Source organism: Mobula hypostoma, chromosome 12 (genome assembly GCF_963921235.1).
Source record: "Mobula hypostoma chromosome 12, sMobHyp1.1, whole genome shotgun sequence".
Lineage (NCBI taxonomy): Eukaryota > Metazoa > Chordata > Chondrichthyes > Myliobatiformes > Myliobatidae > Mobula > Mobula hypostoma.
The window spans coordinates 61,167,358-61,191,514 of NC_086108.1; the positions used below are offsets into that span (position 1 = coordinate 61,167,358).

The 24,157-nt window shown below is 40.4% G+C and overlaps 1 protein-coding gene across 1 annotated transcript in view; it reads right to left on the bottom strand.

Moving 5' to 3' along the window:
• The window catches only part of dab1a (DAB adaptor protein 1a), a 350,415-nt gene that overhangs the window by 65,738 nt on the left and 260,520 nt on the right, over nt 1-24,157 (bottom strand). Inside the window, exons 10-13 of the mRNA XM_063063449.1 lie at nt 19,831-19,881; nt 6,469-6,531; nt 5,525-5,651; nt 2,975-3,481 (exon numbers count right to left, since the gene is read on the bottom strand). Of these exons, the coding sequence (XP_062919519.1) occupies nt 2,975-3,481; nt 5,525-5,651; nt 6,469-6,531; nt 19,831-19,881 (748 nt within the window). The remainder of the gene's footprint in view (nt 1-2,974; nt 3,482-5,524; nt 5,652-6,468; nt 6,532-19,830; nt 19,882-24,157) is intronic.

Sequence of the window (24,157 nt, forward strand, 5' to 3'; positions counted from 1 at the left end):
ATGCAGACCATCTGGCCCTGGGGATTTATCTGCCTTTAATCCCTTCAATTTACCTAACACCACTTCCCTACTAATGTGTATTTCCCTCAGTTCCTCCATCTCACTAGACCCTCAGTCCCCTACTATTTCCGGAAGATTATTTATGTCCTCATTAGTGAAGACAGAACCAAAGTAATTATTCAATTGGTCTGCCATGTCCTTGTTCCCCATGATCAATTCACCTGTCTCTGACTGTAAGGGGCCTACATTTGTCTTAACCAACCTTTTTCTTTTCACATAGCTATAAAAGAAGTTGTGCAACTTGAACAATTGGTGTGTTGTTGAATTTCCTGATTTTGGTTCCAGATTCTCCATTAATCTGTCAGATAGATGTACAGACAAGGCACATGAGCTTGCAGATGCTGAACTGGAGAAACTCAGTGGGTGAGCAGCATCTGTGGAGGGAAAGGAATTGTCGATGATGCGGTTTGAAATCCTGCTTCAGGAGTCAGAGGAGCCAGATCATCTAAAGTGGAGCTGAAGAGTATGCAGAATCCCGTCTGCGTTTTTCAAACATGTATGTGTTTTGTGAAGTCAGGTGGGCCACTTGCACTGACACAGATTTTCAGCGTCTTCATGCCTACTTGCATGTGACTAAAGGGAGTCCTATCTCAGCAGAAATGAGGCCAGCATTGGGAACTTTGTTCATCTAGCATTCCCTTTAAGGTAGTTCCATGCAGATGACTCCTTCTGACCACTCGAACAATATCAAAACATTCCACCAATAAATTTAGCATGAAAGATTCTTTATAAAGAGATATTTTACTTGGTTACATTGTAACAGAGAGAAACAAAGTGCCATTTAAAAACTTTTACAACAGGAATTCTGCAGATGCTGGAAATTCAAGCAACATACATCAAAGTTGCTGGTGAACGCAGCAGGCCAAGCAGCATCTATAGGAAGAGGCGCAGTCGTCGTTTCAGGCCGAGATCCTTCGTCAGGACTATTTGAAAGCTGGAGGGGGAGGGGGAGTTGCTTTCAAATCCCTTACTCACTCTTCCTTCAGTTAGTCCTGACGAAGGGTCTCGGCCTGAAACGTCGACTGCGCCTCTTCCTATAGATGCTGCTTGGCCTGCTGCGTTCACCAGCAACTTTGATGTATGTTGCCATTTAAAATATTGTGTTCTGATACTCCAACACCGGACGTGTTAATGCATCTTAAAGCACATGCTCAGAAATGTAGAATGATCCAACCCATTTTGTATCCTGTTAATGTGTGCTCTCATTATAATGATCCTTCACACATTGACACAATTACCATTAAAAGCTGCTGAGTTATTTAAAGGGGCAACAATGGCAAGCTGAACAATAGTAATGTACAACTGCAACTATCTGGAATCATCATCAGTAGCTAATATGTATACAAGTTTGACCTTGTATAGCCACATTTGCCATTAAATCTAGAATTAGTTTGTGCTGCCTTTCAGAATGAACTTTCTGCTGATTTCTCCCTCAATGTGTATTGTTCAAGAAAGCTGATTTAGACTCCCAGGTGTCATATCGATTAAAAGCATTTCAAAGCATGGTAGAAAACTAAAGGGAGATGGTTTTTCAGAGGTTTTGCCTTTGACTGAATAGTCAACATTCAATGTTCAGTTTAATGACCTTAATGAAAATCTATGTGTGTGAGATCGGGGATCAGCACCAACATCCTTTGTAATTTCTACGAGCTCCATCAAGGTTCCAACACTGACAATTATGCTTTTCCCCACAGCTTGCAGCATTTTGACGGGCCCATTCTCTAGGGAACTTCCTGGTCTGCACTACTCGTGTCCCTGCCTACCCTCCTGGTGCTTTCCATGCAATCCCAAGAGTGCTACACCCCATCTTTCACCTCTTCCTTTCCCATCATCCTGGGACACAAACATTTTTTCCAGGTGAAGCAGTGATTCACTTGTATTTCCTCCAATCTCAATGACCCAAAGCATGTACAGCATTCAGTGTTCACAATGAAGTTTCCCCTGCGATGGAGAAACTAAACACAGATTGAGAGATCCCCGTGTAGCATCTGTGCTCAGTCCACAGGTGTGACCCTCATCTTCCAGTTGCCTGCCACTTCAATTCACCATCCTATATCATTCTGAATTAATAATAGAAGCAACATGTTACACAAAGTAGCTGAATATGATCTTAGCTGCCTCAAAATGCCTTATCTTGCCTGATTAGTCAAATTTTCTTGGTCCCATCGACTTTCTTCAGCTTCTCTGTTGCCTAGACCAACTTGTTTCTTTCCTGCTTCATACTGAGGAAGGGTGTCAGACTTGAAATAGTAAATATTCCTCTTCCCTGTTCTGATAATTTTTTTCAACATTTTCTGTATTTATATTGGGAGAAATGGGTTCAACCGTGTTTACATTCTCAGATGAAAGAAAAACAGGCATTTGGATTCAGCTCTACTTGGATATTGACAGAAATTACTGGAAAACAATGAGACCTGAAGAACCATGCTCATGTAAAGTGTGCTCGAGAGTGACAAAGACCTGTGAAACCATTCTCCAGTACCGTGGAGTGACAAGTATCTGAGAGTGACAGGGAACTGCAGAACCATTCATAGGATATGGGAAGCTCTGCAACGTTTAAAGTGTAAAGTGACAGGTCTGTGGAACCATTCTCCAGTGTGAGATATTGGAGAGTGACAGAGACCTGTGGATCCAAGCTCCAATACAAACTATAAGAATGAGAGACGATGTCTCAGTAGGATGTTACCGAGAGTGACAGAGATCTGTGGATCTTTGCCCCACAGACAGGCAAAATGTTAATAAGCCATTCTTCAAAACAATATGTTGGAGGGTGACACGGACTTAGAGCACTAAGCAATGCAACAAGATTAGGGTGAATGATAGGAACACATTCTTCAGTGTCCCAACAAGAAACGCAGTTCTTAGAAGTTCACGTACAGTTGAAAGAGAAGATAGTAAAATTTAAGGAACTTACGTGAATTGTTTGATGATGGTGTGGAGTTGGAAGTTGCTGGGGTAAGATTTAACTGAGAAATATCAAAGTCATCTGTATCGTCTATCTCCTGTGCCAAACCCACTTTGTTAAAGTAGCTTGAGAAGGCATCTGAGGTGCAAGAGAGAGAAGATTGCTCATTTTTTCTTGATGGAATTGTTGGGGGTTTGGCCATTTGGAAATCTTTAAACATCTCCTTGCTCATTTTCTGTTTGGACTTCTCCTCTTGATGGCTGGCTATTGTGGGCTGTCCAGCAGATAAGGCTGCTTTGAACATGGCAGTTTGTAGTGGCATTGGAGTTTGTGCGGACATGAAGACAGTCGGCTGAAATGGGCTTCCAACAGGGGCCCACTGCTGCTGTACAGCAAATAAAGTTGGCTGTCCCCATGCTGTCGGCTGGACTCCAGCTAACAAAGGATTGATGATGTTTTGGGCACCCGACTGCTGTGCCCAGACGGCAGGTGGTACAGCTCCCATTGTGACATACCCTGTCAAAACAATCATAAAAAGGAACGTTAAAGACAAGTCTTGGCTGACAATTTGCCCTTAATTGCTAGGGATATGTCATGTCAAATAAGGCAATCAGTAACAACCATATGTCTTAACGCCTTGGAATTGAATTGAATTGACTTTATTACTTACATCCTTCAAATACATGAGGAGTATAAATCTTTATGTTACGTCTCTGTATAAATGTGCAATGTGCAATTTATAGCAATTTGTAATAAATAGTATGTACAACAGGACAGTCAATATAACACAGAAATACGATTGTATCAGTGTGAATTAAGCAGTCTGATGCCCTGTTGGAAGAAGCCTGTTGGTCCTGGCTTTTATGCTGCAGTACTGTTCCCTGGATGATAGCAGCTGGAACAATTTGTGGTTAAGGTGATTTGGGTCCCCAATGATCTTTCAGGCCCTTTTTACGCACCTGTCTCTGTAAATGTCCTGCATAGTGGGAAGTTCACATCTACAGATGTGCTGGGCTGCCCTGCGGTTGAGGGAAGTACAGTTCCCATACCAGGCAATGATGCAGCCAGTCAGGACCCCCTCAAATGTGCCCCTATGGAAAGTTCTTAGGATTTGGGGGCCCATACCAAGCTACTTCAATTGTCTGAGGTGAAAGAGGTGCTGTCGTGCTTTTTTCACCACGCAGCCAGTATGTACAGACCACGTGAGATCGTTTGCGATGTGTATGCCGAGGAACTTAAAGCTGTTCACCCTCTCAACCCCAGATCCATTGATGTCAATAGGGATCAGCCTGTCTCCATTCTTCCTGTAGTCCACAACCAGCTCCTTTGTTTTTGCAACATTGAGGGAGAGGTTAGCACCAGCTATATAGCTTATATATAGCTTAACACCAACTCTCTTTGTAGATAAGACATAAACTTTGAAAGGTCTTGTTTCAGAAGATGAAATGAGGAGGGATGAAGTCACCATCCAGTTGATCGTATAAGGTCTCCAGAAGAAGTGATCTTAATGCACTGAACTTTTCATGAACCAGCAGGATTGTTAATTTCAATGGTGTTGACAGAGATGACACCACAGTCACAGGACAAGTTACCACAGGCGACAAATCCAAGTACTATCAGTACTGGGAAGTAAACAAGCTAACTTAGCAACCCCATCCCCTCTATGTATTACCTCGGCCACTGCACAACACTGTAAACACTTAAAATCACTTTTTAGTTTGCTGTTTACATTGCAAATACATGTTGGTATTTATGTATTTACATATTGTACATTTTATTCTACTGCATTACTAACTTTATTTTATATATTTATAATTGTTGAATATTGTTGCTTTTGTGGCATATAGCACCAATGCACCAGAGCAAATTCTTAATATATGTAAATATACAATACATGGTGAATAAAGTTGATCCTTGATCCTCTGTCTACTCTGGTTGGCATCCGTCTGTCTTGAAGTACAATGGGTGATGATGATCATCATCATGAGACTGGTGAAGGGTATGGAGATCTTAAGACGCCCAGTCGTCAAGATCCCCCTCTCAGCTTCACCAGTGTAGTGTAAAGGAAAGCTTATGAAGCAGTACATTTGGCACCAACTTGGCTGTAGGAGCTGCCAGAAGGATGTTAAATGATGCTCAGCTGCCTTAGGGACTCCACTCTGGATTAGAAGTCTGGGTTACTATAGCCTTTATCTCTCCTGAGGCTGACCACAAGGCAGTGGGACTATTTACCCACAGCTGGGGATCAGCTTCATGAGCACAAGGGCGTGTCCACACACCGGTGGGCCTGTGTGCTACGTCTGCTGGGCCAGACCTCCTCCCTGTCCTCTGAAAGGAGTCTGAAAGGAGTCTGAAAGGAGTTCAATTTCCATGTGTCACCAGCGAGGAGGCACTACATGAGGCTTGCGGTTGGAAAGGCTGTGTACTGGCAGGGAGAGACTTACACACTCAGCTCCCCTTTTTGCAAGACTGCTAGCCAGCAGTGGAAGCATTTTCCACTATATTACCGCACTAGGTGAATCACAACAACCATTTTGTCTACTCTAAAGGCTGGTTTACCTGTGGGGACAGCAGCAGCACTGAATGGAACAGATCCAAACAAATCTGGTCTCCCTGGTGGCTGAGCACTTAGAACTCCTGAGGCAAATGCATCAGGACCAAGGGCATTAGCTGGTGATGCTGGGGTCTGGATGAGAGAGAAAAGATGTAGACTTAACAATGTTGATAACCACATACAACACAAGTGACTCTCTACCTGCTGAGCACAATTTTTAAAATAAAAAAAATCCAAGCTTTCAATATTCTTAGCTTTTCAATAGCATTAAGAGCTTTATGAATGATGCCTGTGGTTGCAGAGAGATTACAAAAGTCACCTTATCACTGTTACAGATATTTTTTCCATATGCCTAGAATTAAGTCTAATAAAGTAAAAAAAAATACATTGTGGGATTTCAGGACTTAAATATTTCCATTCATTTCGTCTTAAAGTTGCTTTGAAGGTTCACAGCAATGACCTACTTACTGTCAGCTTTGCTGCTGCATCACATCAAATAAATGGAAATACCTGATATGTTCCCTTCATGTGCTATAGTAATATAAAAATGGCAACAGCATTTTAAAGCTGCAACAATGTATCCAATAGGCTTGAATAATACAATCAACCATCAATAATAAGGATTCTCAAAATCAAAATAAATACTATCCTTAACAATAGAATTTAATAGCATTTTCTGGAAGTATTATCCCAGGCAGCAGTCAAATTTGACTGTCCCTGCTCTCATCTAAGCCTTTAAGATTGTGGTGGAAATATTTGAAATAGCATTAATGATCTGATGTAAACATTTACATAAAAGTTTAAAATGTGACCTTGGATATCGGATTACTCAACGTCCTTTTTTTTTTACCTTGACTAGTTCTCTGTGTAGTCAACAAACAAAGAGAACATAACTGTTGCCATCAAAATTTGAGTGATATTGACAGACATTAAAAATGATGACACCTACCCCAGGAGATGTGATGTCCGGGGGAGTTGACATATCACCAAAGAGGTCCAGTTGATTAATAGTCTGTAAGGAAATACACCAGTAAGACTATAAAGGTATTTTATACACAACCAAGATTATTGTAAGCATTAAGCTGTATAACATCTTTTGTATAAACACAGTAGTAGTTCAGTACCCCACAGAGATCAAAGACAATCTGATCATTTAAAGAGCACAGAATAATCTGATAGCAACAGAATTTGCAAAAACTATTTTACTTAGTCACTGTAACTCCAGGGCATTCTAATCTTCTGATACATTAAAAGAGAAAGAAGGAAGATTTCTTTATCTGAGTGTTAATAGTTTGGGGTGCCTTGCTTGCACAAGGTTGCCGCAGACGTGTTACTGATTGCAAAACTGATCTGGAATACCAAAAATATTTTATGAACAACTCACTCCTTCAAGGTAGAAGGCCCAATCATGACTATACATTAAGAATGCAGGATGCTAAGAATTATGCGCCCTTTAAATTATTTCAGTAGCAAGAATGCTTCCTATTAATACATGTTTTGAGAAAGGACATCTTTCACATCAGCTGGCCAGCTCCAAGTGATCCTTCTCTCAGAAAACATTGATCTCATAATCCAGAGAACAACAGCTCAGTTTGAAATGAATTAGAAGTAGGAATATCAGCACCAGTGACTTTATAAGCTTAGTTAGTTCACCTTGTGCTTTGGGAAGGAATCTTTCCATCTGTACCAGGTTGTGTGACTTCAAACTCACAGCAACATTGTTATCACTTAATTGTTCTCTGAACTGTCATGTTAGAGGCACAGCTGTGTAAAGCCCCTGTTCTATATTGGACGTCCATCACCATCTCAGAAATTGTTACTTTCCACAAGTAGTAGGGCTGATTATCACCACTACCCACTAACTCCACCACTACTTTATTGCTTCCTGTCAGTCACCATATGTACAGCATAATGTCACTTTAAGGACACAAAACCAATTTATGTATATAAGCTATCTTATGTATTTATATTTATCGTTTGTTTTATTATTGTTGTGTTCTTTATCTTTTGTGGGTTTTCTTGAGATCGAGAGTAACAATTATTTCATTCACGTTTACACTTGCGTACAGGAAATGACATTAAACAATCTGTATAGGGCAAATGTGAATGATAGCCTTGCTACTCTGCATCCTTGCGATGGATAGAATAAACTAATTTTGTTCAACATGCTTCCTCACAAGATAGTTTTCCTTTGTTACGCTAACATGATGCAATCAGACCCACTGCAATCACAAAATAAAAAAGATAACATTTTTCAGTAGTAGTTGGTACAACACTTTAGAGCCAACTGTAGGATGGGGGTTCAATTCTGGCTGCTGTCTGTAAGGGGTTTGTACGTGATCCCTGTGATTGTGTGGGTTTCCTCCAGGTGCTCTGGTTTCCTCCCACATTCCAAAGATGTGCGAGTTAGGGTAGTAAATTGGTGCAAGAATGTGGCTGCTCCAAGACATCCCTGATGCAATTGACATATTTCACTGTATGTTTCGCTCTGTTGATGAATATGTGACAAATAAAGCTAATCTTTGATGCAAATAGACCATCTCAATTTGATGGAAAAGAACAAGGACAAGGAAAGAAAGGCAGTATGAATCACTAAATCTTAGTGTGTGGAGTGAAAATGCTGTCAGAATTTTCTTCTCCTTTGCTGAGGGAAGTTGAGGTCATATGGATCACTTCCGACACGGCTACAGCTTCATTGGAGGTCAGCCCAGTCACAGAAGTTCAAACGCTTTCATTTTGAGGCACAAGAAAGGAGCAAAAGTGTCTGGAAATTAGACTGCTCAGTGTTAGTTTCTCTAAGTTCTCTGTGATTTATTGCATTTTTGCCCGGAGTAGATAGTAATTGCAACCATCTCCCAGTCACATGACACCAAATGGCAATTCAATGGGGTGATTCCTGGTGTGATTCACCCTTGTGACCCTGACATAATTTACACATTGAGAAGCACAGCACGATGTCATTCATTGTGCAACGTTCTTTTAGAACATCTCAGGGGAATCTGGACTACTGAGTGCCGAGACACCCATTTTTCACAATCCCTGGATTGCACTGTTTTACTTCCACAGTGTCAGACTGGGAGGTCTGCAAGGTAAGTAAATTATGTACAAAAAATCTGCTGGAGGGGATCATTGAGTTGAGCGGCATCTGTGGAGGAAAGTAATTGGCAATGTTTCAGGTCTAAACTCTTCATCAGAACAATTCCTCCCCCGACCCCCACCCCCACAGATGCTGCTCGAACCATTCAGTGGATTTCTCTTTTTGCTCAGGATTCCAGCATCTGTATTCGCTTATGTCTCCAAGTAGATTACGTACCTATATTCAGAAAGGTAGGTGACTAGAGAATGGCAATGATCAGGGGTAAATGAACAGCAGCTCATGAGACTCTGCATCACCTGACCACTTTTGTCAGGTAAATATAAATGTATAGTAGTGCAGTAATTAGTCCCTCATAGTTAAAGGGACTGGGTCTGACCATGACCCTGGTTGCTATCTGTTTAGAGTTTGCATATTCTCTCTATGGATTTCCATTGGCTGCTCTGCTTCCCTCCCACATCACATGTGTGGGTAGCTGAATTGGCTAATAGACTATACGTTTCCGCTTAGTAGGTGGCAAAAGAGTGAAAATCAGAATTATTGTGTGCATATATGTTTGTGCTGCAAGTACAAAAGAAAAAGAGATAAAGAGAATACGTGTCTGGATCAGAGGGAAATAAGGAAATTAGGAATGGAACAGACAGATTAGCTCTTCTGGCATGAACTTGGGACTGAACTGGCCTCTACTGATTCATGATGAATAAAACTAATGCTGATTATGAGCCAACAAACAGCTGCCTGCCTCAGAGAAAATTGCTTGATGGTAGAATTCTCCTGGTTATAGCACTTATATACAGAAAATACCTGATAGTTGATTGAGGAAAGAAAACCAGACGTTTATTCTTGGATCTTTACCAAGAAAGCAGGTTTACACATCAGGGCTCAGCCATCCTTAAGATATTTCAGCCAGCATCAATGCATTTAAGTTGCATCTAAAACTACATCATCAGTAGTCACACCAGGATGACCTCCGTTAGGTCAATCTACCCAGGTATAACACAGCGAAGAGGTATTTCAAGGCAGGCTATTTCATAATGCTGCCTTTTGCATTACGTAAATATACACTTATTTGAAATCTCATATATGAATATTGAAGCTCATAAGAGTCGGCCTAAAGCTTCAAAGGTTTATTTATTATCAAAGTATACAACTCTGAAGTTCTTCTTCTCCAGATAGTTATGAAACCAAGAAAGAAATGGAAAGCAGCACGATCATCAGCCCCCAAATCTCTCCTACCCGCACAAAAAAATGAACACAAATGGAAAAGGCGCATCGACCCCCAAATCCTCTTCCCCCACACACAAAAAATGAGAAAGATCGAGTGAGAAACACAGAATACAAAAGCACTATAAAACTGAAAGAAAGTCCACATCCAAAACACAGAAAACCTGGGCAACATTCTTCCTCTCTGTAGCAAACGCCATTGAGAACAATTATGGCAACAAAATCTCGATCGAAAGTGTGCCATACATAATTACAATTGGCAAATTTTGCATCAAATTAGTTAAGTGCAGCTAAAAAAAGGCATAGCATTAACTAGTGAAGGTATGTTGGTTTACTTTAAACATCATAATATTAATCCAGTAAAATATTATTCTGTGATATAATTACACCAGATCGCCAACAATGTTTTTGACTTTGTGTTCTTAATGCTGGAATAGATGAACAATTTAAAACCCAAGACGCTGTAATCTAAATATTATTAAAATATTATGCTAACTAATTTCTCTACAAATTGTAATAACCTAATATCTCAAAGTTTAATAACTAAATCAAACAAAAACACCATTTGAAATACTCTACTCTTTCAACATTTTGATGGTCTTAATCCCAAGATTATCACATTTGTCTTCCTCTTTTGTTGGTTTCATCTGTCCACTGACAGATTAATCAGATGACTAACAAAAGTAGATAATGGAGTTGTAATCCAGGATTAGAACAGAAGGAAGATCTGCTTGTATTAATAGTTACTAAATTACAGACCAATATCTCTGAATTTCCACACAAATCATCTTCATTGTTTATCTTTGCTCTCTTTCAATTGTGCAGATTAATGCATAGTAGGAATACTTCTCAGAAGATTCAAGAATAAAACACCCGACTGTACAAAAGCAAGTTAAGTTTGGTGAGAATTTTAAAAAAAGATGGAGCTCTGTCCCCGCACACTGGCATTCCACTGTATTTTACTAGCTACAATTAAAATGTAGGGCAAGGTTTTACCAAGTATTTCACCTGACAGATAATACTTCTATAATAGTTAAGAAAGCTTTCTGCGGTTGTACAGGCTGCAAACGTACTGGATGATTGTGAAGGTGCAGGAGGTAATGGAGTAGGAGCACACACAGGGCTGCTGTTTATTTCCCAGGTATAGAGTGGCAAGGGCAAGCCTATTCACCTCAACAGAGAAGACTGACTGTGAGGGAGAAAATTGTAAGATTTATTCATTTTATAATTTTTATAAGTTAATTACAAGTACAATTGTTTTAAAGCAGAAATTACTGGAAATACTTCGCAGCAAGTTGTCTATAATGTTTGTGTTTTCTAATTTTAAAAAACTTGTTTAAGAAATTTTAATTAAAAATTGCTAATCATCTGTAAATGGGAAGGGGGAGATAGAGGAATTGGGAACGGGGAGCAATGGAAAAAATCGATTAGGATGATTTGGATCAATGGGAGTGATGTTGCATTTGAAAGCTGGGTCTCATTAGAGTAGAAAGAGTCGGGTTTGTGTAAGGTGGGGATGGGAGCAGGAGATTCTCATTGAATTCTTTGTGGGTTGTCGAAGGATCAAATATAAAATTGGAATTGGAAATGCAATTGGTTCATTACTGTCACGAGTGCCACTGTATAGCGAAAAGCTTGGCTTGCAGACTATTCACGCAATGCAGAGTTCATTGACATAGGACAGAACGCAGAATGAAGTGTAACAGCTGCAGGGAACGTGCACTGCAGGTAGACAATAAGGTCCAAGGCCAAAACGAAATAGATTGGAAGGTCAAGAACCATTCAATAATCTTATAACAGTGGGGTAGAAGCTGCCCTTGATTCTGTTGGCACATGCTTCCAGGCTTTTGTATCTTTTGCTCGATGAAAGAGGGGAGAAGAGAAAATCTTTGGGCTGATTAAACTGGTCGCTTTACTGAGGCAATGATAAGTACAGAATCCATGAAGACGAGGCTAGTTTCCGTGATATGCTGAGATGTGTCTTGCATTATCAGCAGAGCAGTTGCCATAACAAACTATGAGGAATCCAGATAGGATGTTCTTTTGGTTACATTGATAAAAATTAATAAGGATTGACAGGGACATGCCAACTTCCTTTTGTCTCCTGAGGAATTAGAGGCTTTCGTGAACTTTCTTGATCATGGGATCTACATGGTTGGACCAGGGCATTCTACTGGTGTTGTTCACACCTAAGAACTTGAAGTTCTCAACCCTCTCAACCTCAGCACTATTGTAGTCAGGAGTATGTACACTATGCTGCTTTCTGAAGTCAATAGCCAACTCTTTAGTTTTGCTGAAATTGAGTGAAAGGCCCTTCTCAATGCACCATCTTGCTCTCTATCTCCTTCCAGTACTCCGACTCATCGTTATTTGAGATACGGTTCACCACGGTGGTATCATCTGCAAACTTGTGGATGGATTTAGAGCAGAATGTGGCCATGTAGTCGTAAGTGCACAATAATACAGTAGGAAGGCTGAGAATGCTGCCTTATGGAGCACAGGTATTGAGTATAACTATGGCAGAAGTGCCGCACACACGGAATCTCAATCTATCAGTTTAAAATGTTGTTATCCTGAGACTGCCCAATGACAGTCACTCTTCTGGAAACAAAAGTCAAAGCTAGGATGACTTACTCCAAGACTTCCATGACTCCCTTTGTCCACTTGCCCTTCCCCATTGATCCCCCTCCAGGCACATCCCTGCAACCATGTGAAGTGCTATACCTGCCCCTACACCTCCGCCCTCACCACCATTCAGGGCCCTAAACAGCTTCACCTGCGAATCTGTCCGTGTCTTGTACTACATCCGGTGTCTCAGTGAGGCCTTCTCAGTGAGACCCGATGCAGAGAGGGGGGTTGCTTCATAAAGCAACTTTGTTCCGCCTACTGTAACCACCAGGATCTTCCAGTGGCCAGCCACTTCCCATTCCCGCACTGACATCTCTGTCAATAACGACATTATTGCCAAGTTGAGGCTAGACACAAATTACAGGAACGACACTTTATTTTCTCCAGCCTGACAGCATGAACATCAATTTCTATAACTTATGGTAACATTTCCCTCTGCTCCACCCCTTTGTTTTCCCTTAACCATCTGGGCAATATCACCCCTTCTTTTTACTCTCCCTGCCACTCTAAATTGGTCTATCACCTAGACATTCCTCCCTCTAGTTCCCCTACTCATCTCATGTATTATTTTCTTCAGTCCACTGTCCTCCCCAATGAGATTCCATCATCTTCAACTCTTTGTCACCTCCACCCATCACCTCACAGCTTCTGACATCATTACCACACTCTCCCTGCCTCACCTGCCTGTTTTCCCTCCTCACCTCGAACCACCTATTGCCCGTCAGCTCTTACACTGCTCCCTCTCCCAACCCTTTTATACTGGCTACCTCCCTTCTTCCTTTCCAGTCCTGATGAAGGGGCTGGATCTTAACATCAGCTGGCCATTTCCCTCCATAGATGTTGCCTGACTCATGGAGTTTCTCCAGCATTTTGAGTGTTACTTCTCAGCGGTCTTGTTCCAGTGTTGGTGTAACATGAGGTAACCTGGAAATGGTTATTAACACCGAGTCAAGGGTTCATATGGCAAGGAAGCAGACCCAAAATGTCCATGCCAAGTGAATTGCCGAGAGATCAAGTCCCATCTGCTCATGTTTGGCTCAGGGCCAATGTCTCCCATCCATATACTTCACTTAATAGTTTTTAGAAGTTGCTAATGCCGCTATTTCTGGCAGCTCACTTCAACTATGTAGCACCCTTTGTGTGAAGAAGCTGTTGCTGATGCCCCTATTAAATCTCTCAGCTCTGATCTCAAATCTATGACTTCGTTTTTAGCAACCTCTCCCTGGAAAAAGGACTACACACTTTCACCCCTCATGATCTTATATATCTATCAGGTCAGAATCAGAATCAGGTTTAACATCAATGGCATATGTCGTAAACTTGTTCACTTTGCGGCAGCAGTACAATGCAATACCTGACAATATTAGGGAAAAAACTATGAATTACAGTATTATATATACATCCGATGTTCTCAGTGTGGCCTTCTCAATGAGACCTGATCCGGACAGGGGGTTATAAAATAGTTAAACTAAATAGGCAGTGCAAAACAAAATAAAAATGCAGTGAGGTATTGCTCATGGGTTCAATGTCTGTTTAGAAATTGGATGGTTGAGGGGAAGGCGCTGTTCCTGAATCGCCAAGTGTGTGCCTTCAGGCTTCTGTACTTCCCTTCCAGATGGTAACAATGTGAAGAGAGCATGTCCTGGGTTGTGGGGGTCCTTAATGATGGATGCCACCTTTTTGAGGCATTGCTCCTTGAAGATGTTTTGGATGTGATGGAGACCAGTGCCCCATGACAGAGCTGACTAATTTCACAACTATCATAGCTTACTTCGATCCTGTGTGGTAGCAACCCGCCCCCACCCCGACTCCATACCATGCAGCCAGTTAGAATGCTCTCCACAATACAGTTGTAGAAATTTGCGAGTGCTTTAGGTGTGATAGTAAATTTTCCTTAAACTTCCAATGAAATAGAGCTGCTGTCTTGCCTTCTTGATAGCTGCATTGATATGTTGCAATCAGGTTAGGTCCTTAGAGTTATTAACACCCACGATCTTGAAATTACTCACTCTGCACTTCTGATCCCTCGATGAGGACTGGAGTGTGTTGCCTCATTAGAATTAGAATTTATTTATATCTTACATCCATCCCACAATGTAAGGGAGTAAAAATCTTCATCGCAAAGTACGGACATGTAAATTTAAAAGTCTAATGGCTTGTAGAAAGAAGCTGTCCCGTAACCTGTTGGTCTCAACTTGAATGCTGCGGTACTGTTTGTCAGACGGAAGCAGTTGAAACAGTTTATGTTTGGGGTGACTGGTGTGACCGATGATCTTCCAGGCTTTCTTTACACACCTGCTGCTGTAAACATCCTCAGGGGAGGAAGTTCACATTCACAGATGCACTGGGCTGTCCATACCACTCTCTGCAGAGTGGAGATGCTGTTTCCAATCCACACAGATTGTGGTCTTCCAGTTAGGAAGTGGAGGATCCAGTTGCAGAGAGAGGTACAGAGGCCTAGTTTCTGTAGCTTTTTCATCTGGACTGTAGGAATAATGGTGTTAAGCACTGAGCTGTGGTCAATAAACAGCATCCTGACATAGGTATTTGTATTGTCTAAGTAATCCAAGGCCACGTGAAGAGCCAATGAGATCACCTCAACCATAGACCGATTGTGGCGAAACGCAGGTTGCAGTGGGTCCAGGTCCTTGCTGAGGCAGGAGTTGTTTCTAGCCAGGACCAACCTTCCTAAGCACTTCATCACTATAGATGTGAGTACTACTGGATGATCTCACACTGCTCTTCTTGGGCACTGGTATAACTGTTGCCCTTTTGAAGTGTCACCCTCAATCTCTTACATTCCAGGGAATTAAGTCGTGGTCAGTGCAACCTCTCCTTGTCACCTGGACCCCCAAATCCTGAGAGCATCCCAGTAAATCTTTCTCTGCACTCTTTCTATCTTAATAATGCGATCAAAGTGCAGCCTCACCGAAGTTTTATATATATATAAATGCAGCATTACTTCCCAACTCCAATACTCAGCGCCCTGACTGATAAAGGTCAGTGTTCTATACACCATCTTCACCACCCTATCTACCTATGCCACCACTTTCAGTGAATTATGCACATGCACTGAGTTCCTCTGTTCCAGAAAACTCCTCAGAGCCCTATCATTCACTCTATAAATCACACCCTGGCTTTCTTCACTCTGGGCCAAATCAACTTTTACTTGTATAGAACTGAGTGTACTATCTTAGACCATGAGACCAACAGACATATTTGCAGAATTAGGCCATTCAGCCCATCAATATGATCCACCATTCCATCATGACTGATTCCTCTCAACCTCATTTCTCTGCCTTCTCCCTGTAACCTTTGATGCCCCGAGTAATCAGGAGCCTATCAACCTCCGAGCTAAATATACCAATTGACAGCCTCCACAACCATCTGTGGCAACAAATTCCACAGATTCACCACTCTCTGGCTGAGGAAATTTTTCCTCATCTCTGTTCTAAAAGGGACGTCCTTGTATTCTGAGGCTGTGTCTTCTGGTCCTAGATTCTCCCATTAGAAGAATCATCCTTTCCAAGTCCACTCTATCCAGGCCTTTCAGCATTTTATAGGTTTCAAGGAGATTTCCCCTCACTCTTCTAAACTTAAATGTGTACAGGCCCAGAGCCATCAAATGCTCCTCAAGCATTAACCCTTTAATTCCTGGGATCATTCTTGCGAATCTCCTCTGGACTCAGTCCAATGCCAGAGCATCTTTTCTTAGAAAAAATAGACAAGGGCCCAAATCTGCTCACAGTACTCCAAGTGGAGTGTGACCAATAACTTATTTAGCTACGGCACTACATCATAAACATGGGAACATAATTGTAATTGGACTAGCCAGTACAGGACATTTGGTTTTTGAACCATTACTGGTTGGTTTATCTCCTGGAAATTGGGCCAAGTCATCAAAAGGAAAGGTGTTATCTGTAGTAAGTATTCACACCAATATTACCAGTGTAATATTACGTTAATTTATTAACACTCAATTGCTATTCAAATAAATGCAGATTGAGACCAGGCTTTGATGCTGTTATTGGTTCAACCAGCATGAGACCCAATAGGGCTGAATTACATTCTCATGTCTCTGCTACATTTTTGGTCGGGAAACTGCCCATGGGTGGTTAAATACACTCATTGAGCTCTGCTCACCAGCATGCAGATGCTCATTAAATGTTAATAGCAACACAGAGTTGAGTGCATCATCTTGACACCTCGAGGAAATTACACAGCCGGAACCATTTTGCAGTGCTGCAGACAGTGTAAGCTGGCTTATTAACATACCATTACATACTGTCTACAAGTCATATGGAATCATTGCCGAGATAACAGAGTAAATAATTTGATTAATAAATCACTGCCATTTAATTTCAGAAAATTTCATAAAAGTCTGACAAAAAATAGACATTATTGATGGCTAAAAGTACTCCCACAATAAAACACCCACTTAACAATCATGTCCTCTAAGAATAAGTAATAGGTACACAGGGGAAGAATGCAGAAATACCGTACATACCTTAAAAGAAAATGGCCAACTATGAAAGCTTTTTCCAAATTGCAGTTAAGTAGAATGTACTTTCATGTGTAGACCACCAGGATATCAGTTCCACTGAGCTAACTAGAATACGTATCTTCTTTTATATAGTATGGCATTACCAACAGAAGCTTACAGCACACATAGCTTCACTTCAAGCTGATGTAAAGTGAACCTTGCTCATTGTAAATGAATCTATAGAATACAGTCACAACTAATGTAAAAATGAGGAGAAATACAAGATCTACGTTTGATAGTTGCTTTAATAGATACTCTGACAATGGATTACAATGGAATAATGTGTGGTATGTGAATTCTTCACATTTTTAAAAGAATTAAATTGAATCTTCTTGCCCCATATATCAGCTTTGATCAAGAAGGAGGCTGGGGGACCTGCCTGAGTTATTGGAAGGTGCACAAGACCAGTCTGTAGCATTCCTTGAATATATAATTTAGTTTCAAATGATACCCCTCAATGGAACAAAAGCTTAGCAAACATCAATCTGGGATATCTGTACGGCCACTGTGTATGTGAGGATTCATTGCTCCATTTTATCTATTCAAGATATATATTTTTGCAATGTTCATACTGATATAGTAGAATTATAGATGCTTCAGTATCTTTTTGCATACTTCCTCTAAAATTACAACCCAACAAGACATCATCCATGCATACTCCACACTCCACCATATACAACTTTCACCGCTTTATTTCAGATCTATACATCAACTCCTGATTTAAAAAAAATGCTGTTCCCATTTCTTTAGGTTAGATAATGAATTGTTTCCTATGATATACTGGTACATTGCTATAAACTACCAACTTTTTTTTGGATTCTTGTATCCCAAATGGAACATATTTTCCTTGGAATTCATTTCTATTGCGGAAATTCCTTAAAGGTTTTGTAGCTTCCCAAACTTAAGCCCATTTTACTTGCAACTGCTTGGCTGAATCCTGAAAATGGCCTAGATTTGGCCAAGCTTTTGGCCTTGTCATAGTGCTGAAATGCTTACATTGCTCTGTGATTAATCTATGGTGATCTATGCCTCTTTGCTCTTCTCAACCTCTTTGCAGCTTCCTGACCCCCATTTTCCTCCAGTTGTGCTTCAACATCATCTACAAACGTAGATTAGGGAATCTCTCTTACCTGGTTCCATTCTTATTTTACCAACTGCAGTCAAATATACTTGCTTCTCCACCATTACCACTGGAGTTAACGAAGGGACCTCTACTGTTCCTCACTGACATCCTGCCTCTCAGCATTATTCAGTAACTAAGTGGTTCACTCCATCATCACCTCCACTGTACCTATGTTGCCAGAACTGTTTAGCAAACACACGGTACAGAATAGGTTGAACTGCTCTCCAATTGAAGATGTACAGTTGAAATCCTGACCCACGCATCGTTAGCATTATACTTGACGTGACTTGCTAATCCACCTGCTCAGCATCATTTTTTTTAGATTATGAAGACATGCAGTCCTCTTTTTATTGTCATTTAGTAATGCATGCATTAAGAAATGATACAATATTTCCTCTGGTGTGATATCACAAAACACAGGACAGACCAAGACTGAAAAAAATTAACAAAACCACATAATTATGACATACAGTTACAGCAGTGCAACAATACCATAACTTGACGAAGAAGTCCATGAGCACAGTAAAAGTTCAAAGTCTCTCAAATGTCCCACATCTCACGCAGACGGGAGAAGGAAGAAAAACTCTCCCTGCCATGCCCGACCGCAATCCATCTCTGAGTCATCCGAAAACTTCGAGCCTCCGAATCAGCTCTCCAACACCGAGTACTGAGCGCCATCTCTATCTGAACGATTCAACCTTCATCTCGGTCACAAACAGCTGGCAAAGCCGGGGATTTTGAGGCCTTCCCTCCGAAAGATTCCCGATCACGCAGTAACAGCAGCAGCGAACTGGCATTTCAGAAATTTTTCCAGATGTTCCTCTGTTCTTTCACATCCGTCTCCATCAAATCAGAATTGTCCACGGCCCCTATTTAATGGATATGATATCATTTTTCACTGGAGGGCTGCGCACGCATGGCGCGCTGCTCTCTCTCCTCCCTCCTTTTGATTCAAAATTATCTTTCTCCTTTTTTTCCTTGGCCTTGTTCCCTCTCTCTTTCTGTAACGTCATCTGGGCTTACCATTTGTTGACATATCTACACTGTTCTATCTGTTGGTTAACCCATTATATGTTGGTGCACTTTGTCTCACCGATTAAAATTTTCCATTGACTGTTCTACTAATTTTTTTCTCTTCACCTTTCCACTGTAATACTTCCTCACTCTCAGCTGTTACATAAAGACAGTTCTTCAGGTGCAATTCCCCTATCTGGATAATGGTGAAGCACAATTAGAGGAACTGCTTGCCTTTAAACGAGGGTCCAACAAGTTTCTTTACCTCTCACTGAAAGGATGAATTACTAAAGGACTACTGGCCTATCTGCTGGTAGATTTATCAGATTTTTCAGGGATAATTGAAAACATTTATACTTTACTCTCCAAAGTTATGATTGAAAAGTTATCGCCAAAGCACTTTACAAAATGACAAAATGACAATTCATTGTAGCAGATCAAAATGTACTGTAAAAGTTAGATGATTTTACAAAGGAGACAAAGTTCAGTATGCTATACCTCATGCAATTAAATTCCAATCCAGGATTTTCAACTTGAATCATTAACTCTTCTTCTTTTCTCATATATGTGGCCTGACATACTGATTATATCCAGCACTTTCCATTTTTATTTTAACTTTCCCTACTTATATGTTTTCCCAATGCTACAAATAGCCACATCCAATCTATTTACTGGCAGCACATACCTTATCAGTTTTGTTCTGTTCCTCATCAATCTCCACCACCAGTCCGACATGCTGTAACAGTAAGGTCATTTTCATGTTTGACAGATGAGTCCCATTTTGTAAGGAGAACTGTCCACCGATTATTGAAATTCTGGAGATGACTGGATGCCATTACCTTAATTGCTCAGAAATGAAGCTATTCTTTATTTAAAATGAATTTAGTTTGGTAGTAAATATAATGTGACTTTATTCAAAATTGATTTTTCATCTACAATAAGAAGTCATGCTACCCTGTATTGCCTTGCAGATTGAAAGGACACACCACTCAATTATTCTTGTCATCCTCCTTTTAGTGTTCACCGTTTCCTACATGCAAGAGCAGCTGCTTGTTTCTTTTGGTAAAGACGTGGAGAGCGTTCTCAGAAGGTTAGGAAAAATAAGACAAATCTACAACCAGATAGGTAAAAGGGAGCCTTATGAAGGTCTGGAGAACCTTTGATCTGAGGAAAGCTTGCTAAGGTATGGATTGTCCTCAAGGAGGCTGAGGAGAGGTTTTAATTCATGAGGTATAAAGTCATGAGAGGCCAAAATAGAGTAGATAGGAAGAAATTATTTTTATTAAGGGAAAGTGTATATACCTGGCAAATGGATTAGCAGCAGTTGAAGAAAGAATCTCAAAACATTAAGTTGCATTTAGTGTACATGCAATGAGGATTTCTATGTTCTAGAATCTATAAATTTATAGACCAAGAGCTGAAAAGTGGGGTAATGCTCAGAGCTCTTCTTTGACTAATACAAAGACAAAATACCCTCCTACTGTGTCCATGTTTTATGGAGAGTTGTCAAACTTATTCCACCTGACGACAGTAAAAATGCTCAAATTGTTTAAAAGAATGTTATTATTCCCAATATCCGAAACATCAGTAAAAGATCTAGGTATCTGAATTGTAAACTTCCAAGCACAGTGTAGGAAAATACAGACAGCAAGATCCTGGATTGAACATAAAATGTGGTGTGTTACATTGAAAGAAAGCAGAATACCAGAGAAACTGTGTAGAGCTACTGTGTAGAGACACAGCAAGATGCTGGATTAATGTTCAACACATTGCTGTAGAGCCAAAAGGACAGCAAAATCCTGGATTAACGGCATTACTACGAAGTAAATGCCAGAGCACAGAGACAGCAATCTCTCAGCAGGAACAGTATGGCGTGGCGCAGAGCCAAAGAGACAGCAATATTCCAGATAAACTACAAAATGTAACTTGATGCACATTAGGAGCATAAAGACAGTAAGATCCAAGATTAAGTGGTGTGTGTTTTGGAGTCAAAGACAGCAAGATCCCAGTTTAAATGTATGGTGTGACCATTCACACTGAAGCACAGAGACTGCGAAAACTAAAATAAAACAAACGGTGTGATGCATGTGGGAGCCAGAGAGACCATCAGGTTTCCTGGTTTAAGAGTACAGTGTGCTATGCTGCATGCTAGAACACAGAGACAGCAAGATCCCAGCTGAAATGTGAGGTGTGTGCATGTGTTGGAGCTAAAGAGCAACATCCCAGGTTAGATGATGTATCTGTTTGACCTGGAGAATGACAGATGCTGGGCTAAACATACTGTGTACATCGAATCATAGAGAAGGATAAAGCAAACTTTTTACGTCATCTCATTACAATTTGCCCCTTATTACAGAGCAGGATATTAGGGTTTCTGCCATATTCTCCTCTTCCAGCTGAAGGTCGGTGGGAATGCACAAAATTTGGATAAGACATGAGGAGGAGTCACTTGCAATATGTCCAGAGACCGCAGATACCCGTGGAAGGCCACTGCTGCTCAAGTCACTGAAATTGAAAGTTTAGAGAGAGGAGAAAATCCTAACAATATCTCAATCTGTAAATGTTAATTTTATTTAATAACACCTTACTTTGTACTTTAGTAGTTTAAAAATATTACGTAGAAGACTGAATTTTAAGTTACTGCTTATATGCAGGAAAGGAAATAACTTGCTCTTCTGCTTTATAACTGAAGAAGCCATTACCTTGAGATAATCAAAATGTAACCATTAGTTTTAATGTCCTCAAACAACAGAACATTTGCACACAGCAACAACAAAGGCTTTGAAGTTCCAACACCTGGCTGGAAAAGTATTGGAATGAATACTTAAGGCAAAGAACAGATTCACAGGTTCATTCTTTGTCAATAGAATGAAAAAAATCATGACAGCTATGAGGATACACATTTATTACAGGAACTTGAGAACTCAGGCAGAGGTCTGAAACAAAAAACACAAAAAGTACTGAAGGACATCAGTGAGCTCTTGTGGAGATAGGAACAAATGAACAAATGGCATGCTGTTGACTGGGCAACAGGTCTAGACAGAACCATTTAGCCACAGGCAGCAGATACAGAGAAGCTCTCTCATTGCTTCTGCTCTCCCCAAATCCGCTCGCCTTAACTAATGCACCAATGTTTTGAATTAATTGTAAGTACTAATTTTTTTTAACATAGGTTATTTTTTATATTTTGTTTCAACTGCTTGAAAATGTCTCTAACCATCAGTGGTATTCTAAAAGCCATCAGTAGGCCATGAAAGAGACCTTAACCTCCTGTTGTCTGTTGTCACTTACAGCTTGCAGAATGATTACAGCAGTCATACTAGAAGAAGCCACACGGCTACAAAAATTTTGTTTCCCTTTGATCTGCCATGGATGGTGATCACCAGATGTGGAAGAGGCTCAGTATGATCCAGCCCGTTTAATTCTTTCTTTTTTTACAGATGCTGCCTGCCATGTTGTGCATTTCTAGCTTTCTATTTTTTCAGATTTCCTGCTTTTTAAAACAATCACATTTTTCTACCAAAGACTAACAGAAATATGAGAAAGCATTTGTCTAGATAAGTCTGTTGAAGCAGATCAGTTTTAGACAGAGGAGTGAAGAACTTGCAAAGATGGGAATCTAGAGTTCATGATCAACAAAGAAAAGTACTGTACAATACTTTTTCTGTTCCTGCAATGCATTTTTATTCCTAATTGCTGGAATTGAGCATATCTAATAGAGTTTAAATAAGACATAATATGTTAGTGCTTCATTTTACAGAAATATTTTTGATTCATTTTTTACCTTTGTTAACTTCTATATTTATTCAGCCTGTGAATACATCTCTTCACCATGGTGCTATGTTTATAAAGTACCAAAGAGCACTGAAATTTGAGGGATTTGTCGGAGGGGTGAGGGCACATTCATGGAATACTTGAAGAGGACTGAATGAACAATATTGGAACAAATCCATTTTTGAAATAGGATTTTCAAAATGGAAACTTTATTCTTTGCTTTCTCTATTATCACCAGGGTCATTCAGCTTAGCTGGTTTCCCTGTTAGGTTTCATACTGATCTTCATGCTGATAATAAGCAGCACAGGGATTATTTTGTATCACAAACTAACAGGTGGTTATCCCTTTTATGATCCAGCATTGAATTTTCCCTCAAAAGCTGATTGTATCATTTAGTATTAATGCACTGTTCTTGAAAATTATATATAACTGAATGAGGTAGTGCTCATTTAAACAGAAACGCTTTCAGAAAACAAATATGTGTTGTAACAAACTGCTTAATATCTGGACCCATGTTGGATTATTATTATAATGTTACAACTAATAAAGGACCTTTAAAGAAAATGTATCTAATTATTGAATGGAAGTTTTCAAAATATTAATTATATTTTATATGGTTATCTGTCTTTCTCATTTAGATCACTTCCCTTCCATCAGCAAATCATGATTCTAATATGTCCTATCCCATTTCTATCTCTCTGTTATCCCGCTGGATCCATTGGCCATTCTCAGGCAGCCAGAGAGCTCGCCCACTCTCAACATGTACAATATATTCCAACTATGTTTGGGAAAATAGAAGGCACAGACTAGTACCTTATACAATTCTGTTCCTTGAACACCATTGCCATTCCTCTCTGTGGGAAATTTCAGCCCTGGGGGAAAGCCTCCAACTATCCACACGATCAATGCCTCTCATTATCTTGTACACCTCTGTCAGGTCACCTCTCATCCTCCGTCGCTCCAAGAAGAAAAGGCTGAGTTCACTCAACCTATTCTCATAAGGCATGCTCCCCAATCCAGGCAACATCCTTGTAAATCTCCTCTGCACCCTTTCTATGGTTTCCACGTCCTTCCTGTAGTGAAGTGACCAGAATTGAGCACAGTACTCCAAGTGGGGTCTGACCAGGGTCCTATATAGCTGCAATGTTACCTCTCAGCTCTTAAACTCAATCCCATGGTTGATGAAGGCCAATGAACCGCATGCCTTCTTAACCACAGAGTCAACCTGTGTAGCAGC